Here is a 25,477-nt window from a genome sequence, read left to right as displayed (position 1 = left end):
TGAGGGTGATAGATAGAGTGAGGGCGATATATAGATAGAGTGAGGGCGATAGAGTGAGGGTGATAGATAGATAGAATGAGGGCGATAGATAGAGTGATGGTGATAGACAGATAGAGTGAGGGCGATAGATAGATAGATAGATAGATAGATAGATAGATAGATAGATAGATAGATAGATAGATAGATAGAGTCAGGGAGATACATAGATAGATAGAGTGAGGGCGATAGAGTGAGGGCAATAGATAGATAGAGTGATGGCGATAGATAGAGAGAGGGCAATAGATAGATAGAGTGAGGGTGATAGATAGATAGAGTGAGGGTGATAGATAGATAGATAGAGTGAGGGCGATATAGATAGATAGATAGATAGATAGATAGATAGATAGATAGATAGATAGATAGATAGATAGAGTGAGGGCGATAGATAGATAGAGTGAGGGCGATAGATAGAGTGAGGGCGATAGATAGATAGATAGATAGATAGATAGATAGATAGATAGATAGATAGATAGATAGAGTAAAGGCGATAGATAGATAGATAGATAGATAGATAGATAGATAGATAGATAGATAGATAGATAGATAGATAGATAGATAGATAGATAGATAGATAGATAGATAGATAGATAGATAGATAAATAGATAGATTGATAGATAGATAGATAGATAGATAGATAGATTGATAGATAGATAGATAGATAGATAGATAGATAGATAGATAGATAGATAGATAGATAGATAGATAGATAGATAGATAGATAGATAGATAGATAGATAGATAGATAGATAGATAGATACCTGTCTTCCACGGAAAATAGGTTTATAAGACAAATTACCTCACTTCCCCCTAGCACTCCACTTCTCCCTCTGAGGCTTGATAGAGTGAGGGCGACCGATAGATAGAGTGAGTGCGACAGATAGATAGAGTGAGGTTGATAGAGTGAGGGTGATCGATAGATAGAGTGAGGTGGCCTCGTGGTGGTGGCCGTGGTGGTGGTGGATTTGGTGGTGGTGGACGTGGTGGTGGTGGAAGTGGAGGTGGGTGTGGTGGTGATGGGCGTGGTGATGGTGGACATGGTGGTGGTGGACCTACTGGTGGTGGTGGATGTGGTGTGGATGTGGTGGTGGACTTGGTGGTGGATGTTGTTGTAGACATGGTGGTGGTAGTGGATGTGGTGGTGGTGGAGGTAAACATGGTGGTGTGGTGGATGTGGTAGTGGCCTTGAGGAGGTGGATGTGTTGGTGGACGTGGTGGTGGATGTGGCGGTGGACATGGTGGTGGACTTGGTGGTGGCCATGGTGGTGGTGGTGGACATGGTGGTGGTGGTGGTGGACATGGTGGTGGTGGACGTGGTGGTGGATGTGGTGGAAGTGGTGGTGGTGGGCGTGGTGGTGGTGGAGGTGGATGTGGTGGACGTGGTGGTGGTGGTGGACACGGTGGTGGTGGACGCGGTGATGGTGGATGTGGTGGTGGTAGACGTGATAGTGGTGGACGTGGTGGTGAACGTGGTGGTGGTGGATGTAAATGTAAATGTAAATGTACATGTATTTATATAGCGCAAATCGCCCACATCGCAGGCATCTATGCGCTTGCTTAGGGAACCCGTCCTGGTATTCCCCTGTGAGATACCCCGGCAGGCTATCCACAAGGTGAAAGCCAGGCATCCCGCCGCGAGGGGCCGTTGTGGAGATTAAGCAAGCTATTGCCCAGAGTCGCAGAGTGTGAACCCGTGAGTCGAGTAGGCACCGGAGCGAGAATTATCGAGTCCGTGGAATTATTGAGCCCAACCCCCGTCGGGGCGGGGAATTGAACCCTGGTCCAGGGCCGATCTCAGCTTCCGGGTCTGCCGCCTCTAACCCCTGAGCCACACTTCTCCACGGTGAGTGGTGGTGGTGGACGTGAAGGTGGACGTGGTGGATGTGGTGGTGGTGGATATGGTGGTGGTGGACGTGGTGGTGGAGGTGGACGTGGTGATTGTGGATGTGGTGGTGGATGTGGTGGTGAACGTGGTAGTGGTGGACATGGTGGTGGTGGACGTGAAGGTGGACATGGTGGTGGTGGACATGGTGGTGGTGGACGTGGTGGTGGTGGATGTGGTGGTGGTGGACATACTGGTGGTGGATGTGGTGGTTGTGGATGTGGTGGTGGAGGTGGTGGTAGTAGAGGTGGTGGTGGGCATGGGCGTGGTGGTGGACATGGTGGTGGTGGTGGATGTGGTGGTGGTGGAGGTAGATGTGGTGGACATGGTAGTGGCCTCGTGGTGGACGTGGTGGTGGCCATGGTGGTGGTGGACGTGGTGATGGTGGACGTGGTGGTGGTGGTGGACGTGGTAGTGGTGGACATGGTGTTGGTGGACGTAGTGGTGGTGGACATAGTGGTGGTGGATGTGGTGGTGGTGGATGTGGTGGACGTGGTGGTGGTGGACGTGGCATGGTGGATATGGTGGTTGTGGTGGTGGTGGACATGGAGGTGGTGAACATGGTGGTGGTGGACGTGGTGGTGGTGGTAGTGGTGGTGGACGTTGTGGTGGACGTTGTGGTGGACATGGTGGTGGTGGAGGTGATGGACGTGGTGGTGGTGGACATGGTGGTGGTGGACGTAGTGGTGGTGGACGTAGTGGTGGTGGTGGATGTAGTGGTGGATGTGGTGGTGGACGTGGTGGTGAACGTGGTGGTGTGGGTGGATGTGGTGGTGGTGGAGGTATACGTGGTGGTGGTGGACGTGGTAGTGTCCTTATGGTGGACGTGGTGGTGGCCGTGATGGTGGTGGTGGAAATGGTGGTGGTGGTGGTGGACATGGTGGTGGTAGACTTGGTGGTGGATGTGGTGGACATGGTGTTGGTGGACGTGGTGGTGGTGGACGTAGCGTTGGTGAAGGTAGGTGTGGTGGTGGACGTGGTGGTGGTGGACATGGTGGTGGTGGACGTAGTGGTGGTGGATGTGGTGGTGGTGGATGTGGTGGTGGACATGGTGGTGGTGGACGTGGTGGTGGTGGACGTGGTGGTTGTGGACATGGTGGTGATGGACGTGGAGGTGGGGGATGTGGTGGTGGTGGTGGATGTTGTGGTGGTGGTGGTGGGTGTGGTGGTATGGAGGGCTGAATACAAGAGGCAGTGAGAGAGAAGCGAAGCAGGAAGTAGAGAGGGAGAGAGTGGTGGATAAGGAAGTTGTGGAAAGCAGGGTGTGGCGTAGAGGGCAGGCAGAGAAGACAAGATGAAGAGGGGGTGGATACAGTAAATGCGAGAGAGTCAAGATGAGAGGAAAGTGGACAGGGTGGGGAGAGGTGGCATAATCGTGGAAGGGAGACGGTAAAGCAGAGGAGGGACGAGAGAAGAAAGGTGTATAAGAGAGGGGGCTAGTCGGAACAAGGATATTGTGCTGGATAACTAAACACTTATAAGGTCCCATAGGCGAGACCTATTGGCTATGCCAATGCTTGTTTTGTTAAGGGGTGGCATAAATAACAGGAGGCTGAAGCTTGGGAAATAGTACCTGTGTAATAGTTAGTGTGATAGTGAGTTAGTTAGTTTGTTAATGAGAGAATTAGTTAGTTCTCCAGTATTACATCTTTCATAGATTCACATGCTTGTATCTTCCCCGTCGTCATGGTGGGAGTCTCACGGTAACAGAATGACCAAGCAGTATCATAGAGAAGAAAAACTGCATAGAAAATCCCCATAGGGGCTGTATTATTTGGTAACCAGACCATTTCTTTGTTTGGTCCAAAAGCCAGCCAATCAGCATTGCTGCCCTGCCCTCACACTCCCCAGCAGAAGCTTCCTGCCTCAGATTTCCAACCGCCTTCGTGTGAGAAAGGAGTCTCCCTGAGCTCTGCTCAGTTCTTCTGTTCCTGAGTGAACTTTTGACCCTTTGGAATCTTGTTTCCTGTCTACTATATTGAGGTATTGTGTGTACTTATTTTTCTCATGATGGCTGAAAGCTCTAAAAAGAGGCTGTTCAGGCCATGCAAGTCCTGTGGGAAGGCCAGACTTTTCTCTGAGGACCCACATGAGGACTGCCTCTACTGTCTCTACCCTAAACACCTGGTAAAAGACTGTAAGCTCTGTAGAAAATTTTCTGACAAAACTAAAAGAGACAGAGAGGCTAGATTACTGTTATGGCTTCAGAAGAAGAAGGCCACATCAGGCTCAGATTCTGAGGAGGGATCTTCTCATTCCACTCCCAAGAAAAGAAAGGCCTCTGTTTCGGTGGAGAAGGTGGAGTCTAAAAGGAGTAAATCTAAGGAAAAATCAACTTCATCTCTTCCTATTACTCCTCTGGAGAAGCAGTCAAGTCTTAAAGGACCTGGGTCTGCACCTTCTACCAGCTCCCTAGCTTCTGCTACTAAGCCTGTGGTAAAGACTTCAGCTCCGTCGACGACGACTTCGTCAACGACTACGGCTTCGTCAACGGTAGGATCTAAAGCTGCGTCGACGACTACGACGTTTACGACAACAACATCGACCAGTAAGATTTCACTGTCGACGAAAAGACCGTCGACGACGGTGACGACGACTCCGTCGACGACAGGTTCGATGTTGAGGATGTCGACGGGGGTCCCGTCGACGAAGGTCCCGTCGACGAAGGTCCCGTCGACGATGGTTCCATCGACGAAGGTCCCGTCGACGAAGGTCCCGTCGACGAAGGTTCCGTCGACGAAGGTTCCGTCGACGAAGGTCCCGTCGACGGTGGTCCCGTCGACGAATGTCCCGTCGACGATGGTTCCGTCGAAGATGGTCCCGTCGACGGTGGTTCCGTCGACGATGGTTCCGTCGACGAAAATCGTTCTATCATCTGCAAAAGCGTACAATTCTCCGCAGTCGAAGACTATGATCTCGATCCGGTCTTTTCAGTCGACAAGAGGTTCGGCTACTATAAGTAAATCTGCAGAGTTCACCTCATGGACAAAGATTTCCCCTTTGCCACCATCCTCATTGCTGGAGCAGGACTCAGATGGAGAGGAGTCCTCAGGTGCCGCCTACAGTCCTTCTCAGCTTCAGATAAAGAGCCAAGACACGGACGAGGAGGAAGTTTATTCCTTCAGGGACAGACCACAATCTTCCAGATATGAGTCATTTCAGGAATCTGGTGATTATGACGAGGAGGAGGAGCAGCATGTGGACTCACGGGAGGAGGAACGTCAAGAGACGGTTTCTATACCCCTCAACCTTGTGTCTGATCTTAGGTTGATGCTAAACGACTACTACCGTCGTTTCCCAGAGGCGAATTCCTCGCAACCAGCTACGCAGACGCCTTCCTCGCAGACACCTAAAGCACCTGCTTCTCAAGAACAAGGGGTGAAATCTCCGCAGGTGGTTACTATAAGGGACGACCTAACGGACTCTGACGAAGATGAACAGCCCGAAGAAGGAGAGCTTGTTCATGATGCTTCGGGGCAGGAATGGGACGAATACGTTTTACCATCGGCTGCATCACCGGACCCACTCAAATCTACCTCTCCTCCTCAAGACATCGGAGGCTTCCATGATATCATGGAAAGGGCGGCCAAGAGATTCAGTCTGGATGTGGAGGTGCAAGAGACGGATTGTTTCTTGTACGATTTCAAGGATGATAACAAAAGGTCACTTCGCTCAATTCCGATTATCCCTCACATCTGGGAGGAGGGTCTAAAGATTCTGAAAACACCGGCGTCTATAGCGGTTTCAGTTCCCAGAATTGAGAAAAAATACAGAGCTCCAGAATCCACAGCAGCCTGCCTCATTGGGCATCCCAGGCCGGAATCAGTCGTGACGCAGGCGGCGCAAAGAAATTCTAAAAACCCGGTGGCTACTTCCCTAGTGCCACCAGACAAGGAAGGAAGGAGAATGGATGGGGCAGGTAAGAGGTTTGCGGTCATGGCAGCCTCTACCATTAAAGCGGCAAATGCTATGGCACTACTTGGCCGTTACAACAGACAAATATGGTCCGATCTGGCTCCCATACTCTCTGCACTGCCGGAAGATAGAAAGGAAGAAGCAGCAGCCCTCCTCAAAGAAGGAGCAAAATCTGCTGCCGAATCTATCGACATCGCCATGGATGTCTCGTCTATGGCCTTCAGACAAATGGCTGGAGCGGTTTCGCTTCGCAGGCAGGGCTGGCTCAAGGCGACTCTTTTCGTCCAGAGGTGCAGGCGAAAATTGTCAATATGCCTTTTGACGGTGAGAATTTATTTGGGAAACATATTGATGAGGCGTTGCAAGGCATAAAGTCGGACACGGATACAGCGAGAGTGCTGGGATCTCTTCAGCAGGGAAGGTTTCAGTCCTTTCGAAAGAGGGGTGCAAGAGGTCAATTTAATCAAAGACCCTCTTTTCAATCCAACCGATATCAACCGTATAATCAGCAGGGATATCGACAGTATAATACTAACAACCAGTTCAGGTCCTCCAACTCCTCTTACCAGCAACAGTCCAGAGGTAAACCGAACGCCAGGGGGAAAACTCAGCAGTCTAATAGACGTCAATGATTTCAGGCCGGCGCTCCCCACACAACAGATCCCGGACAACGACCACTATCTGTCTCAATACTACACCAACTGGATGTCCATAACATCGGACAAATGGGTTCTAGATGTCATAAGCAGGGGTCACACGCTGGAATTTGTGGAAATACCACCGGATCACCCCCCAGTACTCAGGCTCAACCAACATCGCAAGGAAATGCAGAAAGAAGTACACTCGCTTCTGCAAAAGGGAGCCATAGAGGAAGTGCCTCAACATCTCAGAGGGAGAGGCTTCTATTCGCATTTCTTCCTCATCAAAAAGAAACAAGCCCAGAAATGGAGACAGGTTTTGGACTTGAGGGATCTCAATCAATACATAAAAAAGATACCCTTCAGAATGTTATCGTTGCAAGAGATCCTACTCATGATAAAGCAAAAGGACTACATGGCGTCCTTGGATCTCATGGATGCGTACTTCCATATTCCCATTCATCGGAAGCACAGGAAGTATTTAAGATTTGTTGTGGAGAGTCGCCACTTCCAGTTCAAAGTCCTGCCATACGGACTCAAATCAGCCCCGAGGGTATTCACCAAATGCATGGCCCCGGTGGCAGCCCACTTAAGACTGCAGGGGCATTACATTTATCCATATCTGGACGACTGGTTGGTGACAGGTCCATCTTTCAGGGACGCAGCAAGAGCTCTTCAGAGCTGCATCCGGCTGTTTCAGCGCTTGGGCCTGAGGACCAACTTAGAGAAATCCTCGCTGACTCCGGCCCAAGGCATCCAATTCCTGGGGGCATAGATATGCACCACAGCGGGGAAAGCCTATCCCTCCGAAGAACGAATGAGGAAGATCATGGGACTAACGGCATCACTTCAGGCAAAAAAGTCCACTTCCGTGAGAATATACAAGTCCATGTTGGGGATGATGTCATCCTGCATCCCACTGGTACCAAACTGTCGTCTTCGAATGAGACCTTTGCAGGAACAACTGGACGAACAGTGGGTCCAGGCCAGAGGAACTTTCGAGGATCGCATTGCCATCACGAACCATATGAAGGTGGCCATGTCATGGTGGAAGATTCTAAAGAACCTGGACCAAGGCTTGAGCTTTATTCCTCGAGATCACGACTTCGTGATGACAACGGACGCTTCGCTGAAAGGATGGGGTGCGCATCTTCAGGAGCTGGAAATTCAGGGCCTTTGGTCAGATTGGGAAGCTCAGCTTCATATGAACATGTTGGAGCTCAAAGCGGTGTTCCTAGGGCTTCAAGCATTCCTTCCCAGAATACGCCATTCGTCAGTACTTATCCAAACGGACAGCACCACGACCATGTTTTACCTGCTGAAACAGGGCGGAACGAGATCCAAACAGCTGTCGACATTGGCGCAAAGTATCTGGAAATGGCTCATAACCAACGGAATTTCAATTCAGGTTCAGCATATACAGGGAGTCCTCAACTCAAAGGCGGACGCCCTGAGCCGCACTCACAATGCGACGCACGAGTGGGAACTACACGACACTTAGATACGCATCCTGTTCCAAAGGTGGGGCACTCCCACATTAGATTTGTTCGCAACACAAAACAACTCAAAGTGCGTTCAATTTGCGTCCAGGTACCATCAACAGGGCTCCAGGGGAAATGCATTCCTCATGGACTGGACAGGAAGGTTTGCATACGCGTTCCCTCCGTTCCCGTTGATACCGCGAATCCTGCGCAAGATGAGATTGGAACCGTGCCGGATCATATTGATAGCACCAGCCTGGCCAAGACAGGCGTGGTTTTCAGACCTACTTCAATTGTCAAGGGGCGACAAGATCCAGCTTCCGACATTTCAAGACCTCATCTCCATGAAAGAAGGGCAGATTCTGCATCCGGATCTGCAATCACTAAAATTGTCAGCATGGAACCTCATGAGGGGGAATTTCAAGATCTAGATATTTCACAAGAATGCAGGCATATTCTTTCACAAGCTAGAGCTATATCAACAAACAAAACATATGCAGCGAAGTGGACCCGTTTCTGCCACTGGTGCACCAGACAAAACCTGCATCCGTTTGAGGTACAACCTGAAGGTATCCTGCCTTACCTGCTGTCACTCTCCAAGGCAGGTCTGTCGCATGCTTCGGTCAAAGTGCACTTGGCAGCAATCTCACGCTTCCGGCGGAAGCCAAATGAACCATCTCTCTGGTCCTCCAGAATGATAAAGGAATTTATCAAAGGGCTTTTTAGAGTTTTCCCACCCGTCCAACGTCCACCTGTGCCGTGGCACCTCAATACAGTCCTATCGCAGCTTATGAGGCCACCTTTCGAGCCCATACACAAAACAGACTTACAGTTCCTGTCATGGAAAACAGCCCTCCTTCTCGCCTTAACATCAGCAAGGAGGGTTAGTGAAATCCAGGCCTTTTCAGTGGAGGAACCCTTCTTACAATTTCGCCAGGACAGGGTTATATTAAGAACAAATCCTACCTTTATTCCCAAAGTGGCAACGTCTTTTCACCTCAATGAACCCATTATTTTGCCTACTTTTTTCAGCAATCCTTCATCGGAAGCAGAAAGAGCCTTACACTCTCTGGACATTTCTAGATGTCTAAAGTTCTACATTGAACGGACAAAAGCGTTCCGCAAGTCCAAGCAATTGTTCATTGCATTCGAAGGGCAAAGGAAAGGTCTTCCTTTATCAAGACTGAGTATTGCCAGATGGATCTCCTCAGCTATCCTGAAATGTCACGAAAAAGCGGGGAAGCCGCTATGTTCTAAGGTACATGCACATTCCACGAGGAAGATGGCAACTTCGATAGCCTTGTTCGCAGGAGTGGCGCTGCCAGACATCTGCAGAGCAGCAACGTGGAAGAGTGTGCATTCATTTACAAGACACTACTGTCTAGACACTGCGTGGAAGGAGGACACAGCAGTGGGACAGGCTGTTCTGAAGCGTCTTTTTCAGTAAGGTATGTTCTACTGGCATGATGTATTTTATATACAGTGCTTTGATTTGTATTTAAACATGCATTTATCGCATTACTGATGTATTCATATGTACTGTTATATCATTGCTTTGCGGCAGAGCTTCCTTCTGAGTTCTGTCCTGGAAACGCTACGAATATGGTGAGCACTGCTTGCTACTCTGATACAAGCATGTGAATCTATGAAAGATGTAATACTGGAGAAGGAATTAGTTACTTACCTGTACACTATAGTTCTCCAGTATTATCTTTCATAGATTCACATGCGCCCGCCTCCCCGTTTCTCAGACAGAACCTGTTTCTCGGTATTTATCCATGTCTCTCACTCGGGGACGGAAATCTGAGGCAGGAAGCTTCTGCTGGGGAGTGTGAGGGCAGGGCAGCAATGCTGATTGGCTGGCTTTTGGACCAAACAAAGAAATGGTCTGGTTACCAAATAATACAGCCCCTATGGGGATTTTCTATGCAGTTTTTCTTCTCTATGATACTGCTTGGTCATTCTGTTACCGTGAGACTCCCACCATGACGACGGGGAAGATACAAGCATGTGAATCTATGAAAGATAATACTGGAGAACTATAGTGTACAGGTAAGTAACTAATTCTTTAGTGCGAGAGTGAGAAAGCTAGTAAGTGAGTGAGTGAGAGGAGAGAGAGTTAGTGAGTTAGTTACTGAGAGAGAGAGTCTATGAGAGAGTTAGAGAGTTAGTTAATGAGAGGGATTGAGATAGTTAGTTAGTGAAAGAGTAAGTTAGTTAGTGAGAGAGTGAGTTAGTGAGAGAGTAAGAGAGCAAATAATCAGGCAGAAGGAGAGGAGGGAGCAGTGCATCAGTGGAGCAGGACAGGGGGGAGCAAGTCAGGAGAAGAGGGAACTGAGGCATAGCAACATCGGGGCAGATGGGGAGGGATCTTAGGGGCAGTTTACCAGGGGAGAGGACAGTGAAGAGCAGAAGTGGGGCAGGAGTGGAGCGGGCATGGTAGCAGTGGGGTAGAAGAGAAGAGGCAGAAGAAGATGGAGGAGGAAGGGGAGGGGTAAAGGAGGAGGAGTAGGAGGAGAGGGAGAATGAGAAGAGAGAGGCGATGAGAGGAGACGAGCATTATTTAGAAGGTATTATGACAGTGGAGTAGGGCAGCAGGAGGAGGTGGTAGGGGCAAACAATCGGGGTGGTAAAGCAGGGAAGGAGAGAGCGTAGGAGATGGAAAGGGTGGCAAATGGGGAGGGGGAAATGAAGTGGGGGGTCAATGTAACACGAACAACTATTTCAAGGGTGCAAGCATCCTTCTGAGATCACTGCAAGGGACATACCAGCGGGCGCGAATGATGTGCATTATTCAAGCGCCAAGAGGGCGGTGAGTACTATAACAATAGGCAGTTTTGTCAGTGTTAAAACTCACTTTCATTGTGTACTCTTGTCAATATTAGGATATGATTTTGGACTACAATTTTTCATCAGGGAGATGGTGCACCGACCCTGGAGACCTCTGAAGTTTGAGGGAGAGTTTTACTTTAGTGAGGAGTTCCCTCATGGCCGCGAGCTCCACAGACAATAAGCATTTAAATGTGCCTACGCGGGGAGGGGCGCAAATTCCAAGCAGAGGACTGGTGCGATGAATTACTCAGGCGTTTGGTTGGCCAGGGGGTCAGATTTGTATGTGTAAAGGGTAATTAACAGGTTTGCCAGTGGGGCAAGGGGGCATGGGTGAAGGCAAGCGCGGCCGGAAGTCAATGGAAAGCGGCAGGTGCGATACTTACATTAGATCTCCAGTGGTGGAGGAAAGGAGCTTCAGTCTGAGGAGGACTGGCAGGCTGGTAAGAATATCTAGGACTGGACCGCAGCATCGTGCTCACAAGGTTGGTTTTCTGTACTGTAGCAAGTTACTGTGCTGCAGCCTTTGTGGCACTGAGCACCAGAGGCTCATAGTACTGGTGCTGCACACATGGGTTACAACAGTGAAATGTGCTGCAAAATACACTGTTAAACATGGATAAACTATGCTCATTCGTACAGGACATCTACAAGGGTGGTTTGTCCATGCACACAAAACAAATCTGCTCCATAGCAGCCTGGTTTATTTGTAAATGTATTTTTTATCCAAGCAATCTTCTTTAGCTAGTGAAACTCCACTCTGGTTGTAAATTGTTTTATTATAATTAATTTTTAATTGTGCATGAAAAAGGGGCACCCGTAGGTATTTCCATCTTCAAAAGGCACTATGAACTGTCATGGCAGGACGAAGCAGTGTTCATCAGGACGACTGTAGAAGCAGACATCTGCAGGGAGTAAGTAGTTTCCATGGCTACAAAACCCTGCATAAACTCTCGAGCAAAAATGAATTGAGAAAAAAAATGTTGGCACCAAAGATAAAAGCAAAATCGGTAAAGATGAAAGAAGGAATGGAGAAGAAATTAGAGCTAAAGGAGAATAGTAAACAAGCAAAAGAGAAATGCAAAGGGACGAGAGGAAAATAAGGAAGGGGAAAGATCAAAGAAGGAACACGCGATAAAAACAGAAAGGAGGAAGTAAACATTGATAACTATGGAAAGATAAAAGAGTAGAAGGTGATAATGAGAGAACGACGGGAGGAGAGAGATGGAAGCAGGCACACAAGATAACAAGCGATGCGCGCTCTGTGCTGGGGGAGGGCCATTAGCCTGTGAGAACTTGCGTCGGAGATCAAAGGAAGGGTGGGAGGGACATTGGCGAGCAAGGGGTGGGGGGGTGTGCAGCCTGGTGAGCTGAAGTGGCAGCAGATGCGGAGCGCAGCGCTCGCGCACGAAGTGTCTGGTAGCAAATGGCAGCTGTTCACAATGCGCGTGGTTGTGCTCACATGCACTGTACCCGATCCGCAGTTTGGGTACACTTTTGAAAGCCTTACTTTAATCTCGCCAACAAGCATTAATAAAGCAATGCCTTAGGCTTGACCTAAAACGTAAATCAGTAGTACCGTGTTACCACACCTAATGTTATCACCCACACACCCATTGTATGTCTCTATAACTTGTGCCCTATGACCACAGTCCCACTATTATACAGTTACTCAAAAAGTACATCCAATCGATTAGCAACAAACAGTCCCAGCATGACACAGTTATATACCCACCAACATACACCAACGCTAATAGCGATATATAGCCACAGAGCTACCATTACACAAGCACACGCCCACCTTCCTTTATAAACACAAATGATGCCTACAGGCTCAACCATGCACACCCGTGTGTGAAGCCACATCACACTAAGCTTCTCCTTTTGAGTGGTGGCCCCTTCCCACCCCCAACAATGGGAATAAAAACTTATAGCCATTTTTGAGGGAGGGGAGAGGCACAATGACCCACTCGAGGCTTTTCCTCTCGTGGGTCATGGCTCATTTTCACACAGAAATCATCAACACACATCTTCACATACAACATATAAGTGGAGCTCCTCAGTGGAAGAGATACATTGTATGTGCTTACCTATAATCTACCCCTTGAGTTTTTTTGCAATAGCATCACTACTTCTTATTTCACACCTCGTCACTGTTTATAGCTACTGCCATTCGCTAAACAAGGTATTGTTTCTATGAAATGTACCTCGATAAGTAAAGCCGTGTTTTGAGAAAAAACTAAAATAATACGTAGTATTTTTATATTCCTTGCTATCCTCAATCAAGGCAGTGTTTAACCGAGAAACTGATTTGCCTCTCTTTTTGTGTAGAAAACATGATTGCCATTGGACAACTTAAGCAGTTCGGTGAACCGAATCCAGCTTTCAGGGTCCTAAAACCCTGGTGGGATGTCCTGGCAGAGTACACCAACCTCATAATGGCCATGTTATCAATCTTCACAGCAAGTTTACAGGTAAGGGGAGAAGGGCTAGAGGCACTGGATACAGACAAAGCGCATTTCGTGCAATTGGTTCAAATTTGTAAAGCGGTAATAATGCCAAAATATACTGACTAGTAGGAAAATAACATACATGTATTTACTCATTAATAATAAAATGTAAATAATTTTCGTTATTCTAACGAAATACAGTTTCAATACCTGTGGAATGTAAAGACCGACAAAGGCAAGTGTTTACCTTATCTTTGATGGCAGACAATATAAATGAAGCCAGGCCTTCAAAGCAGCACTGGAAGAAAGTCCAATATGAAGCATGAAACTCCAACTAAGTAGTTGGAACAGTAATCGGGACCAACAGTTTTTGATCACAATTTAAAGCCGCATTCCTCACACTGCAAGTTGGGGATTTCACGCTATGTCCAATCACCTTTGGTTATTGCATACTAAAGGCCAGGGCCCTGATGTATGTAATCTGAAGGCAGAATCATATAATGGGCAGATAGATCTATGTATGCGGTAGGAAAGTCTGCATATTTAATACTATAATTCAGCACATAAGAGTATTTCTGATTACTAACAGAATTGTGACAAGGCGTAAATATACAGCAGGGAATTATCCTCTTCTGACTTTCAATTCCTGACATTTATCCCATGAGCTAGACAAAATATGTGGTAATTGTATGTCCCTAGGTAAACATATACAATAAGCATTAGAGTAAAAAATGAACTGCGATTTAGAGTCAATACAATGAAAACAGCTAAAACGGCGAACTCCAGAATTTAGCTTAGTTACCCCTACGAAACTTGATATACAGAGCCCTTTCTATCGGATTCTCAATCCCAGCCAAACTGGGTTCAAACACGGGCATGCTCTTAAAAGTTAAAAATGATTGTGTGACTTTTCTTGAGCCATAATTGTTCCTCCCAGCAGCGTCTACCCAGATCTAGCATATACGTTTTGATGAATTCATAGACCCAGAGCTAATAACTTCAGGCAAAACCCACAGGTCAGTGAAACGTGTGGCCCTATCGTGTCACAAACATATTTGCACCATTTCATCAGGGCACAAGTCCTTAAAATTACTAAAACAAGTAGGCAGTGTGCATTTGACATCATGGTGCTTATCATCGCACATGGTCTCATAGGAAGTGACATCATACTAGGAAGTGATGGCTCAAGATTACCAGTTTAGGATATTTCTAAAACACCATATATCACCTGAACCCATAAACATACACACTATAAACCCGTAATCTATTTCCTGCCGATCAGAAGTTTATTTTCCTTATTATGATTTATACATGTACACTATAATTAACCAATTCCTTGTAATTTCTTAATTTTAATTTCTAAGTCCAATGGATCAAGGAGTTAGAATAATAGGTATAGAATAACAGTTTACTTTTCTCATGGAATAACCACAGACTCGAGAAAGTTTTAAACACTTTATCTATGCAATATTTTGTGAGTCAAGTATCAGTCATCAACTTCTCAAGGGGAAAAATAATGATCAAAATAAGAATCTTTAGAGACTTAGTGAATTTTCTAGACATTGGTACCTGGGAAGGGTCAGAAAGGGAAATGGTACAAAGACATACCACACAGATTTATATTTACCTAGAATGGTGCGAGGACCAACTCCTGGCCAAGGGCTGGGAAAAAGGGCTCCCGACTAATCAGGAGCCAACAGGTCAGGACAGGTGCAGGGAAGGACAGGTACCCTTTGCTAAGTGCAACGCCAGCGTTACACCCCTCTCTGCAGCTACTCCCATTCCTCTTCTAGATGAACAGCGTCTTCTCCTTCATCACTCTCCCGAATCTTCTTTCAGAGTACTTGACCAGCCCTCTGATCTCCGCGACATCCACGATCTCCTTCAGCATACATTGGATCCGTTCAAGTGCGCAAACGCAGTAAATTCGAGATGGAGACTTCAGACACTCTTCAGGCCCAAATCCAAGCTAATAATCAAGTCAAAGAAGGACACATTAGAATACGAAAATAAATGAATGCACTGTATACCACTTATTTCTACTTGAATCCCATTACTATATTTTACTATTGCATTAGCAGATTACCAAGACACACAAGTTTTTAGTTCAAGCAAAAGCATATGCATTAGCATGTGAGGTTTTAAGCGGCCATTTTAAGCTCTACTACGAAGCGGTAAAGAATTCCCACCAAAAGCGAAAGACGTCATACTACGTAGATGCAGTAGACGCATACACAGAAGAGTTCCCGCGTTTTCAGCAGCCATTTTTAGTCACTCAGATTACTTATTAGTAAAGCACTTAGACAAGCTTACCCTAGATACAGAAATGTTGTGTGGTGCAATTATTAGTTTTCACAAAACATGTTGGTTAATTCGTTACATGTTATTTCGAGAGGATTGAGCCCAAGCAAGTTTCTTTACGTATGAAACCTTGCTCCATCAATCCCTTCTTTGATGGCATTTTATGCCATCACTAATTACTAAACCAGATGCCAACTTTAGCAGTTTCCCAATTCAATTTTCAACTTGACATCTGGATACAGGTTGCTGATTATACCATCGAGTTCTCGCTGTATACTAAACCCACCGCACGCAATACTCTTCTTCATTATCAGAGCTACCACTCGCGGTGCCAGAAAGACAGCATAACTTTCAGTCAGTTCCTCCGCATCCGGAGGAACTGTACTACTATCAATGAATACAATACACACGCGGAGCTCCTTAAGATCAAATTGCTCAACCGCGGTTATCCGAAGCAAGTGATCAGAGATGCTCTTAAAAGGGCCAAATACTATAACCGCGAATCACTTTTTCAAACAAAGACACCCATGGAGGAAGACAAACTTGTCTGCATTACTAGACACTCCAACGTGAACAATAAAATACGGCAAATTATCACCTCAATTTGGCATATTCTTAACTGCGGACAGGGTCCCACTCTCCCTAGACCTGTGTTTGCGTTTCGTCACAACAAAAACTTACGTAATTCTCTGGTCAAGTCTGTCTGCAAGCCAGAACGTGAGTTTGTCCAGAAATCTATCTTGGGCAATAACCCTGTTTTAGGGACTCACAAATGCGGCAACTGCCATGCTTGCAGTTTTGCTATGGTTACTGATGTTCTTCAGTGGGGAAACCAAACATTTTCTTTTAAACAAATGTACAACTGCAAGACAGCCAATGTTATCTACCTGATTCTCTGCCCCTGCAACCTAGGGTATGTAGGTGAAACGGGCAGAGAATTCAGAGACAGATTCAGTGAGGACAAGTCGGCCATCAAGAATGGACGCAATGGAGCACCTTTGGTTGAACATTGGAACTCCCATGGCCACTTGGAAGCAGACCTTCAACGGCTAATCCTTGAGAGAATAACTAATACCAACCATGGCAATAGGGATGCAATAAGGCGCAAAAGGGAAGTGTTCTGGATTTACACTCTCCAAAGGACACCGAAGCTGCGAGAAGGCACACCAAAGCTGAGAGGGGGCACACAGACCTACCCCATCCCTTGCTGCACTCCACACTCCTGGGGCCCTGACACTGTTTGTCTCCCCTGCCGCTGTTGCTTGTATCTTCGCACGGTCGCAGTGGGGGGAGACGACAGCTCCCAGCCTGCTTTGCGCCCAGCACCACCTACTTCCGCATCAGCGCGCCCGGAGGCGCATAAAGATCGGACGCTTCCCCGGTGGAGCGGGGGACACCGAAGCTGCGAGGGGGCAGACCGATGCTGCGAGGGGGCACACAGACCTACTTCATCACTTGCTGCACCTGCTGCACTCCACGCTCCTGGGGCCCTGACGCTGTTTCTCTCCCCTGCCGCTGTTGCTTGTATCTTTGCACGGTCGCAGTGGGGGGAGACTACAGCTCCCAGCCTGCTTTGCGCCCAGCACCACCTACTTCCGCATCAGCTCGCCCGGAGGCGCATAAAGATCGGACGCTTCCCCGGTGGAGCGGGGGACACCAAAGCTGCGAGGGGGCACACCGAAGCTGCGAGGGGGCACACAGACCTACCCCATCACTTGCTGCACTCCACACTCCTGGGGCCCTGACGCTGTTTGTCTCCCCTGCCGCCGTTGTTTGTATCTTCGCACGGTCGCAGTGGGGGGAGACTACAGCTCCCAGCCTGCTTTGCGCCCAGCACCACCTACTTCCGCATCAGCGCGCCCGGAGGCGCATAAAGATCGGACGCTTCCCCCGCATCGCGGATGCGCGCGGGCGGCGCCGGGCTAAGCCTGGGCAAAGGGCGGGCCATCTGTGGCCATCCGGGGCCAAACAAGGCCGGGCCTGGCCACCCCCCTGAGATCTCCAACATGGGTAAGCGGAAACAACTGTGCAATAGGGGCCAAGAGGGCCAAAAAGCTAAAGTACCGAGGAAAGCTGACACTATAATCTCGTACCTGACATCAGCTGTGGGGGTCATAAGAAAAGAAATTGCGAACGCGGAAAAAGAACTGGGTATACCTCCTTCGGTTCCTGATGAGGTTGAACTGGATCTGGGTGGAGGAAACCATGACATTCCACCAGTAAAACTAGTACCCCCTGCCGTTTTAAGTCCCTCTTCATTGACAGTACATGAACCAAGCACGTGTAATCTGGCATTGCACTCCCCTCAAGAGGACGCTCCTAGTACATCCACGATACAGGAGAAGAGGGGAAGAACCATTAAGAAGTGCCAGAGAAAGACCAAACATGGAAATAATCCCGTGGATAATCATTCGATTGAACTGGAGGATATCATAATAAATAAACTTCTGGAAAAGAGAATATGCTAGCCCTCAAACCACTTTTTCTCACAATTTTTGTGAATACAAACAGACAAAATTATTTTGTTTGTATGGGTGAATTTATTTTACCCTTTTCATAAGTTTTTAGTCTTTTTATAAGAACAATTTTTCATGGGTGAGAAAAGGCACAAAAATACTAACATTTACAATATTTACAGCTCACATGCATACAACTTTCATACCACTATAACAACTGACATATGTACAAGTAATCCACAAATCTATACATACTATATACACAAGCTTCTTTTGAGAAAGAAAATCAGTTAGACAACCACAAATAATAATTCTTTGTGGAGAATCAAAATATTATGACGCCCAAACAGGGTCAAACAACAAAAAAGGCAACAAGAAAATAGATTTCAGATTCAACAATTAGTTCAGATTAGTGAATCAATAACATCAGAATGTTAAACCAGGGATGCCTATTTTGCTGTTATTTGCCAACGCGTTTCGAATCTGAGTCAAAGCTCAGATTCTCCTCAGGGCTCTTTAAATGTAGATTCTGGAAAAGAGAGATGAAGCTTGCTTTAGCCACTATTCGTCAAACCATTTTTGTCCCCTAGCTGATGAGATTATTACAGCTTTTACCTTAGTAATGGAAGACGCGGTCCCGCGGTGCCATTTTTCAGATGAGGGCTTTAGTTTAGGCAGAGGTTCTGTTCAAAAAGATTATGATGGTTAACAACCATCCAGAGACACGCAGTAACTGTGGCTCCAACCCTTCAAAGCATAAAAGTCATACCTTTCAATGTGACAAGCAGTGAAGCTACTGTATCCTTGAACGCTGTGCTTATTTCCGCTGTTCAGGCAGAGCTGCTGCAGCCTAGAACGTATAAACACGAGCGGCACTAAGTACATGTGAATTAGTAGTTTTACAATGACGAGTTAGACGGTGGGTGGAAGTGAAACCATACCTGGCAATTATGTATTCTAGCACAAGAGTTGCTGCTCCACCAGCCTGTAGCTCCTTAGTTAGCGTGTGGGCGGCGGGCAGGGACCTCAGAACGATATTCCCAAAAGTCGGTGTTAATCACACTGGTTTCTGGGGAAAATTAAAGTAAAATATTTAGCGCTAAGCGCAAAAACTAACCCCTCTAGGTAACAGGTTGTGGCGCACAGGTACTAACCTTCCTCTCCAACTAGTGCATCAGGAAATGCGAACCCATTGGTGGACCACCACCATGTGAGCTTCCTACTTGATGACTACCTACCGCTAAGCATTATGGTCATTGTAGTGACTCAGAAATTATTTTACAAACGCGAAACTTCTGATAAAGAATTAAGCCCTGTTTGTGTGCTATTGAATTTTAGTATCAGATATGCTTCTTTTTTTAGAAGCATTTGTTCACTGTTAGTGCCAGAACTCGATTGGTTCAGGTTGAACAGCACAGTCCATTTGAACTCATATTCCCCATGGCTATTGTCAATGAAATGTTGGACAAGTGGCGCTGTGAGTACTTTGTTCTTAATGCGTGACCTATGTTGCGTCATGCGTGTGTTTACTTGCTGATTGGTCTTTCCAATGTAAATTTTCGGGCAAGAACAAACAATGGCATAAACCACATTTTTGGTTCTACAATTAGTGAAATTAGAGTGGGTCCACGTGGTAGTCATGTGTTGAAAGATTTTCCCTTCTATAGTTGTGTCACATGCGACACAATTCCCGCATCTATGGTGTCCCTCAACCGGTTTCAGGCCCCATTTCGACAATAAGTCGTTCTTTGGTTTTGTTATTCTGATATCTGCCCTAACTAGTTGCTGGCCAATATTTTGGTTTTTTCTGAAAGCAAATATTGGACGGGGGAAGGGTATTTCTAATTCTTCTAACAAATGCCAGTGTTTTAGGACCATTTGTCTTATTTTGTGAGTTTCAGCACAAAATGTCGTGACGCAGACCAGACTCTCTAATTCACGCTTGATTTTGGTTTCGAAGAGGCATTCTCTGGGTGTGTATCGTGCCCTCTTGTAGGAGTGTTTTAATAACTTTTTGGGGTATCCCCTCTGCTGTAACTCATCACAAAAATGTTGGCCATGTTGTTCAAATTGTTCAACCTCTGAGCAATTTCTCCGAATACGGAGTAGTTGCCCATAGGGCAAATTAGCCCTTAAATTTCGAGGGTGCGAGCTGCCATAGTGAAGGATGGTGTTTTTGTCCGTTGCCTTCTTATACAATGAAGATTTCAACTTTCCTCCCACATTTTTTATTTCCACGTCCAAAAACGTCATTTTGACGTTGCTTGAGTCAAGTGAGAAATGAATATCCGGGTGTCGTGAATTAAGCCAGTGGTGAAAGTCAATCAAGTCTGTGTGGCTCCCCTGCCACAGGAGCCACACGTCGTCGATGTAACGATACCACTGCTTTATGTGTTGCATGTAAGGATTATTGGTATGAAAGACGTTGGGACTCTGTGGGGTCTCTCTCTGGAGTCTAGATAGAATTCAATCACCTCTAACGCTTCCTCTTGCGGACTTCCCCACAGAGTCCCAACGTCTTTCATACTTAGACTGGCAGAAATAACCCTGAAAAAGAATTATTTCCGTTTTGATAACGACTTCTTCATGCAGATTAAGGGCACCGCGATGGGGTGCCCTTATGCTCCGGAAATGGCGGTTCTGTACATGGCCGAATACGAGAGAAAATTTGTTGATACCAATAATCCTTACATGCAACACATAAAGCAGTGGTATCGTTACATCGACGACGTGTGGCTCCTGTGGCAGGGGAGCCACACAGACTTGATTGACTTTCACCACTGGCTTAATTCACGACACCCGGATATTCATTTCTCACTTGACTCAAGCAACGTCAAAATGACGTTTTTGGACGTGGAAATAAAAAATGTGGGAGGAAAGTTGAAATCTTCATTGTATAAGAAGGCAACGGACAAAAACACCATCCTTCACTATGGCAGCTCGCACCCTCGAAATTTAAGGGCTAATTTGCCCTATGGGCAACTACTCCGTATTCGGAGAAATTGCTCAGAGGTTGAACAATTTGAACAACATGGCCAACATTTTTGTGATGAGTTACAGCAGAGGGGATACCCCAAAAAGTTATTAAAACACTCCTACAAGAGGGCACGATACACACCCAAAGAATGCCTCTTCGAAACCAAAATCAAGCGTGAATTAGAGAGTCTGGTCTGCGTCACGACATTTTGTGCTGAAACTCACAAAATAAGACAAATGGTCCTAAAACACTGGCATTTGTTAGAAGAATTAGAAATACCCTTCCCCCGTCCAATATTTGCTTTCAGAAAAAACCAAAATATTGGCCAGCAACTAGTTAGGGCAGATATCAGAATAACAAAACCAAAGAACGACTTATTGTCGAAATGGGGCCTGAAACCGGTTGAGGGACACCATAGATGCGGGAATTGTGTCGCATGTGACACAACTATAGAAGGGAAAATCTTTCAACACATGACTACCAAGTGGACCCACTCTAATTTCACTACTTGTAGAACCAAAAATGTGGTTTATGCCATTGTTTGTTCTTGCCCGAAAATTTACATTGGGAAGACCAATCAGCAAGTAAACACACGCATGACGCAACATAGGTCACGCATTAAGAACAAAGTACTCACAGCGCCACTTGTCCAACATTTCATTGACAATAGCCATGGGGAATATGAGTTCAAATGGACTGTGCTGTTCAACCTGAACCAATCGAGTTCTGGCACTAACAGTGAACAAATGCTTCTAAAAAAAGAAGCATATCTGATACTAAAATTCAATAGCACACAAACAGGGCTTAATTCTTTATCAGAAGTTTCGCGTTTGTAAAATAATTTCTGAGTCACTACAATGACCATAATGCTTAGCGGTAGGTAGTCATCAAGTAGGAAGCTCACATGGTGGTGGTCCACCAATGGGTTTGCATTTCCTGATGCACTAGTTGGAGAGGAAGGTTAGTACCTGTGCGCCACAACCTGTTACCTAGAGGGGTTAGTTTGTGCGCTTAGCACTAAATATTTTACTTTAACTTTCCCCAGAAACCAGCGTGATTAACACCGACTTTTGGGAATATCGTTCTGAGGTCCCTGCCCGCCGCCCACACGCTAACTAAGGAGCTACAGGCTGGTGGAGCAGCAACTCTTGTGCTAGAATACATAATTGCCAGGTATGGTTTCACTTCCACCCACCGTCTAACTCGTCATTGTAAAACTACTAATTCACATGTACTTAGTGCCGCTCGTGTTTATACGTTCTAGGCTGCAGCAGCTCTGCCTGAACAGCGGAAATAAGCACAGCGTTCAAGGATACAGTAGCTTCACTGCTTGTCACATTGAAAGGTATGACTTTTATGCTTTGAAGGGTTAGAGCCACAGTTACTGCGTGTCTCTGGATGGTTGTTAACCATCATAATCTTTTTGAACAGAACCTCTGCCTAAACTAAAGCCCTCATCTGAAAAATGGCACCGCGGGACCGCGTCTTCCATTACTAAGGTAAAAGCTGTAATAATCTCATCAGCTAGGGGACAAAAATGGTTTGACGAATAGTGGCTAAAGCAAGCTTCATCTCTCTTTTCCAGAATCTACATTTAAAGAGCCCTGAGGAGAATCTGAGCTTTGACTCAGATTCGAAACGCGTTGGCAAATAACAGCAAAATAGGCATCCCTGGTTTAACATTCTGATGTTATTGATTCACTAATCTGAACTAATTGTTGAATCTGAAATCTATTTTCTTGTTGCCTTTTTTGTTGTTTGACCCTGTTTGGGCGTCATAATATTTTGATTCTCCACAAAGAATTATTATTTGTGGTTGTCTAACTGATTTTCTTTCTCAAAAGAAGCTTGTGTATATAGTATGTATAGATTTGTGGATTACTTGTACATATGTCAGTTGTTATAGTGGTATGAAAGTTGTATGCATGTGAGCTGTAAATATTGTAAATGTTAGTATTTTTGTGCCTTTTCTCACCCATGAAAAATTGTTCTTATAAAAAGACTAAAAACTTATGAAAAGGGTAAAATAAATTCACCCATACAAACAAAATAATTTTGTCTGTTTGTATTCACAAAAATTGTGAGAAAAAGTGGTTTGAGGGCTAGCATATTCTCTTTTCCAGTTGTATTAGGTTCAGCTGCCCCTCTGTCCCAGGACCAAACTCCGTTTTGTTTTACAAATAATAAATAAACTTAGCATAAAAACGGAAGGAATTATCAGTTCACAAATAGAACAGGTCATGACAAGTATTGCTTTGGACATTGTGGATACACTAAACACCTGTGTGGCGTGTTTGCTTAAAAGATGTGATGTCTTAGATGCCTTTGTTCGAGAATACCGGGGGTCTCTTGCCTCGGTAACCCATCCACAGAACTTGCCTATAGTCACAACTAGCATAGGGCTGAATACGACTACGGCAAATACTAGTCCCGACAACATCCTATCTAGCACGAATGTATCGACTGTTAACATAGCCCCAGTTGTAACCTGTAGGGCTCCCCCTCCCTTGGGTAATGTTCTAGAAATGGTAAACAGGCAAAAACCAGCTATATCTGACCAACCAGCGGACAATTCACTTCCTGTCCATTGTCAATCAAAGCTACATCTCCCGCCCGAGGCTGCGCCTCTAGTGACTGTATTAACAGTGTGTGGAGAAGTGTGGCTCACGGTGTAGAGCAGGCAGACCCGGAAGCTGAGGTCAGACCCGGGACCAGGGTTCAATTCCCGACGCGGCAGGGTCTTGAGCTCAAATGTCCACGGACTCGATAATTCTCGCTTCGGTGCCTGCTCTAATCATGGGTTCTCACTCTGCAACTCTGGGCATTAAGCTTGCTTAATCTCCACAACGGCCCCCTGCGGCGGGATGCCTGCCTTTCACCTTGGGGATGCCCTGTAGGGGCTATCTCACAGGGAAAAAAGCCAAGACGGGTTCCCAAGGCAAGCGCCGGGAAACCTCCGGGTAGCTGTGCGCTCAATAAATGTAATAATAATAATAATAATAATAATTAACAGGGGTACCCCCACTGGGGCGGAATATTGAGGAAAGTACTCAGGAACTCATGCATAAAACTAGAAGTTGGTGTAATCATTACTCTACTGGTGATACAGATATATCTGCAAGCATAAGCACGGTCAGAATAGTGGGGTGGGTTGGCCCATGTCAGAAGTCAGTAGAAGGGGACTGTAACGTTATAAATTTTAACACACGAAACATTGCAGATCGCCTATTTTGGGATGATCTGAACTGCTAAACTCTGGCATTAGGCCATTCCCATTGAGTTTTTTTTATCCACCCCCACTCAAAAGGTTACGTCTCCCAGTTATTGGGGTTATTAAACCCCAGTTATTTACCAGAGCATTGTGCACCACTCACAGGTACCCCCTGTGGCTTGTCCGTTACCACGGGTGCTTGAAACCCCTATGGGTATCGGCTTACCATTGGCTAACCACTTCTCCCCATTTTCCGATATGGAGGAGAATGATTGACTAAATGACAAGACGGAGCCAACAAGTCGGAACTTAGCCCCTACCTGCAAAATCGCGAGTTGGAATATCGCTGGGTTAAGAGCAAAATTCGGTAATGAAGATTGGGAGGGGTTCATAAAAACATTTGATATAATAGCCTTACAGGAGACATGGGACCCTCTTAACACTTTCCATCTGGATGGCTACGGCCATTTTTGCATACCGGCTAAATGTGGCAAGGTGGGTAGAGCTAAGGGGGGTCTAATTAGCCTAGAGCTGAAGGGCACACTCACACAACTCGATTCAGGTAGTCCTAACTGTTTAATAGTGGAACTGACAGCATCTGACACCACCAAAATACTGTTTAGTAATTTTTATAATTCTAACGATAATGTACATAATAATCTAGTGTCACTAGAACAATTTTTGTCAGTATACAGCATAAATTCAAATACTTTCGAGATCAGATTGTTGGGGGATTTCAACACCCATCCCTGTGATCAATTTTGCATAAATATGGGCTATGAAGGGCCGTTATATTCTGACCCTACCCATTTTGAGCATTCCAAGCAGGGAGAAGATTTGGAACACTTCTTGGCCACCTGGAACCTCTATGAGTCAGGCTGTGGGGAGGTTGGTCAAAGGGCCCCAACATTTAAGGGGAAAGACGCAGGTACAGTTATTGACTATATCTTTTTAACATCTTTTTACTTATCTAGGGTTTTAAGTTACAGGACTGTGGTCTCTGTGTTATACTGGAAATGATGACAGGGGACCTTTTGGGCTTTAAGGGCGCATCTCATAAGGGAGGGAAGGAAGAGACCCTAATAGATCAGGGTAGACGCTTAAAGTGGGCCAAAGTGATCCCTGAAAACTTTCTGAGTGAAATTCTATCTAAAGCAGAAACGGAGGTGGATATATGTCTAAATAATAAGTTGCAGGGCCCACAGATGATCGATGCCTTTGATACCATCTGTTCGCACATAAATCTAAGCCTACAGACAGGGAGAACACAGAACGTGCATAGTGGGAAAAGGTGGTTTAA

At 46.1% G+C, this 25,477-nt stretch overlaps 1 protein-coding gene across 1 annotated transcript in view; it reads left to right on the top strand.

The window, feature by feature from the left end:
* Window positions 1-13,118: 13,118 nt before the first annotated feature.
* Window positions 13,119-25,477, top strand: part of LOC147748364 (volume-regulated anion channel subunit LRRC8C-like) — a 373,852-nt gene continuing 361,493 nt past the window's right edge. The window contains exon 1 of the mRNA XM_086927941.1: window positions 13,119-13,256. Coding sequence (XP_086784067.1) covers window positions 13,119-13,256 — 138 coding nt within the window. The remainder of the gene's footprint in view (window positions 13,257-25,477) is intronic.

This window comes from Lissotriton vulgaris, chromosome 1_1 (genome assembly GCF_964263255.1).
Source record: "Lissotriton vulgaris chromosome 1_1, aLisVul1.2, whole genome shotgun sequence".
NCBI classification, from domain to species: domain Eukaryota; kingdom Metazoa; phylum Chordata; class Amphibia; order Caudata; family Salamandridae; genus Lissotriton; species Lissotriton vulgaris.
The sequence above is the reverse complement of the archived record's forward strand: the minus strand, read 5'-3'. Positions and strand labels throughout refer to the sequence as shown.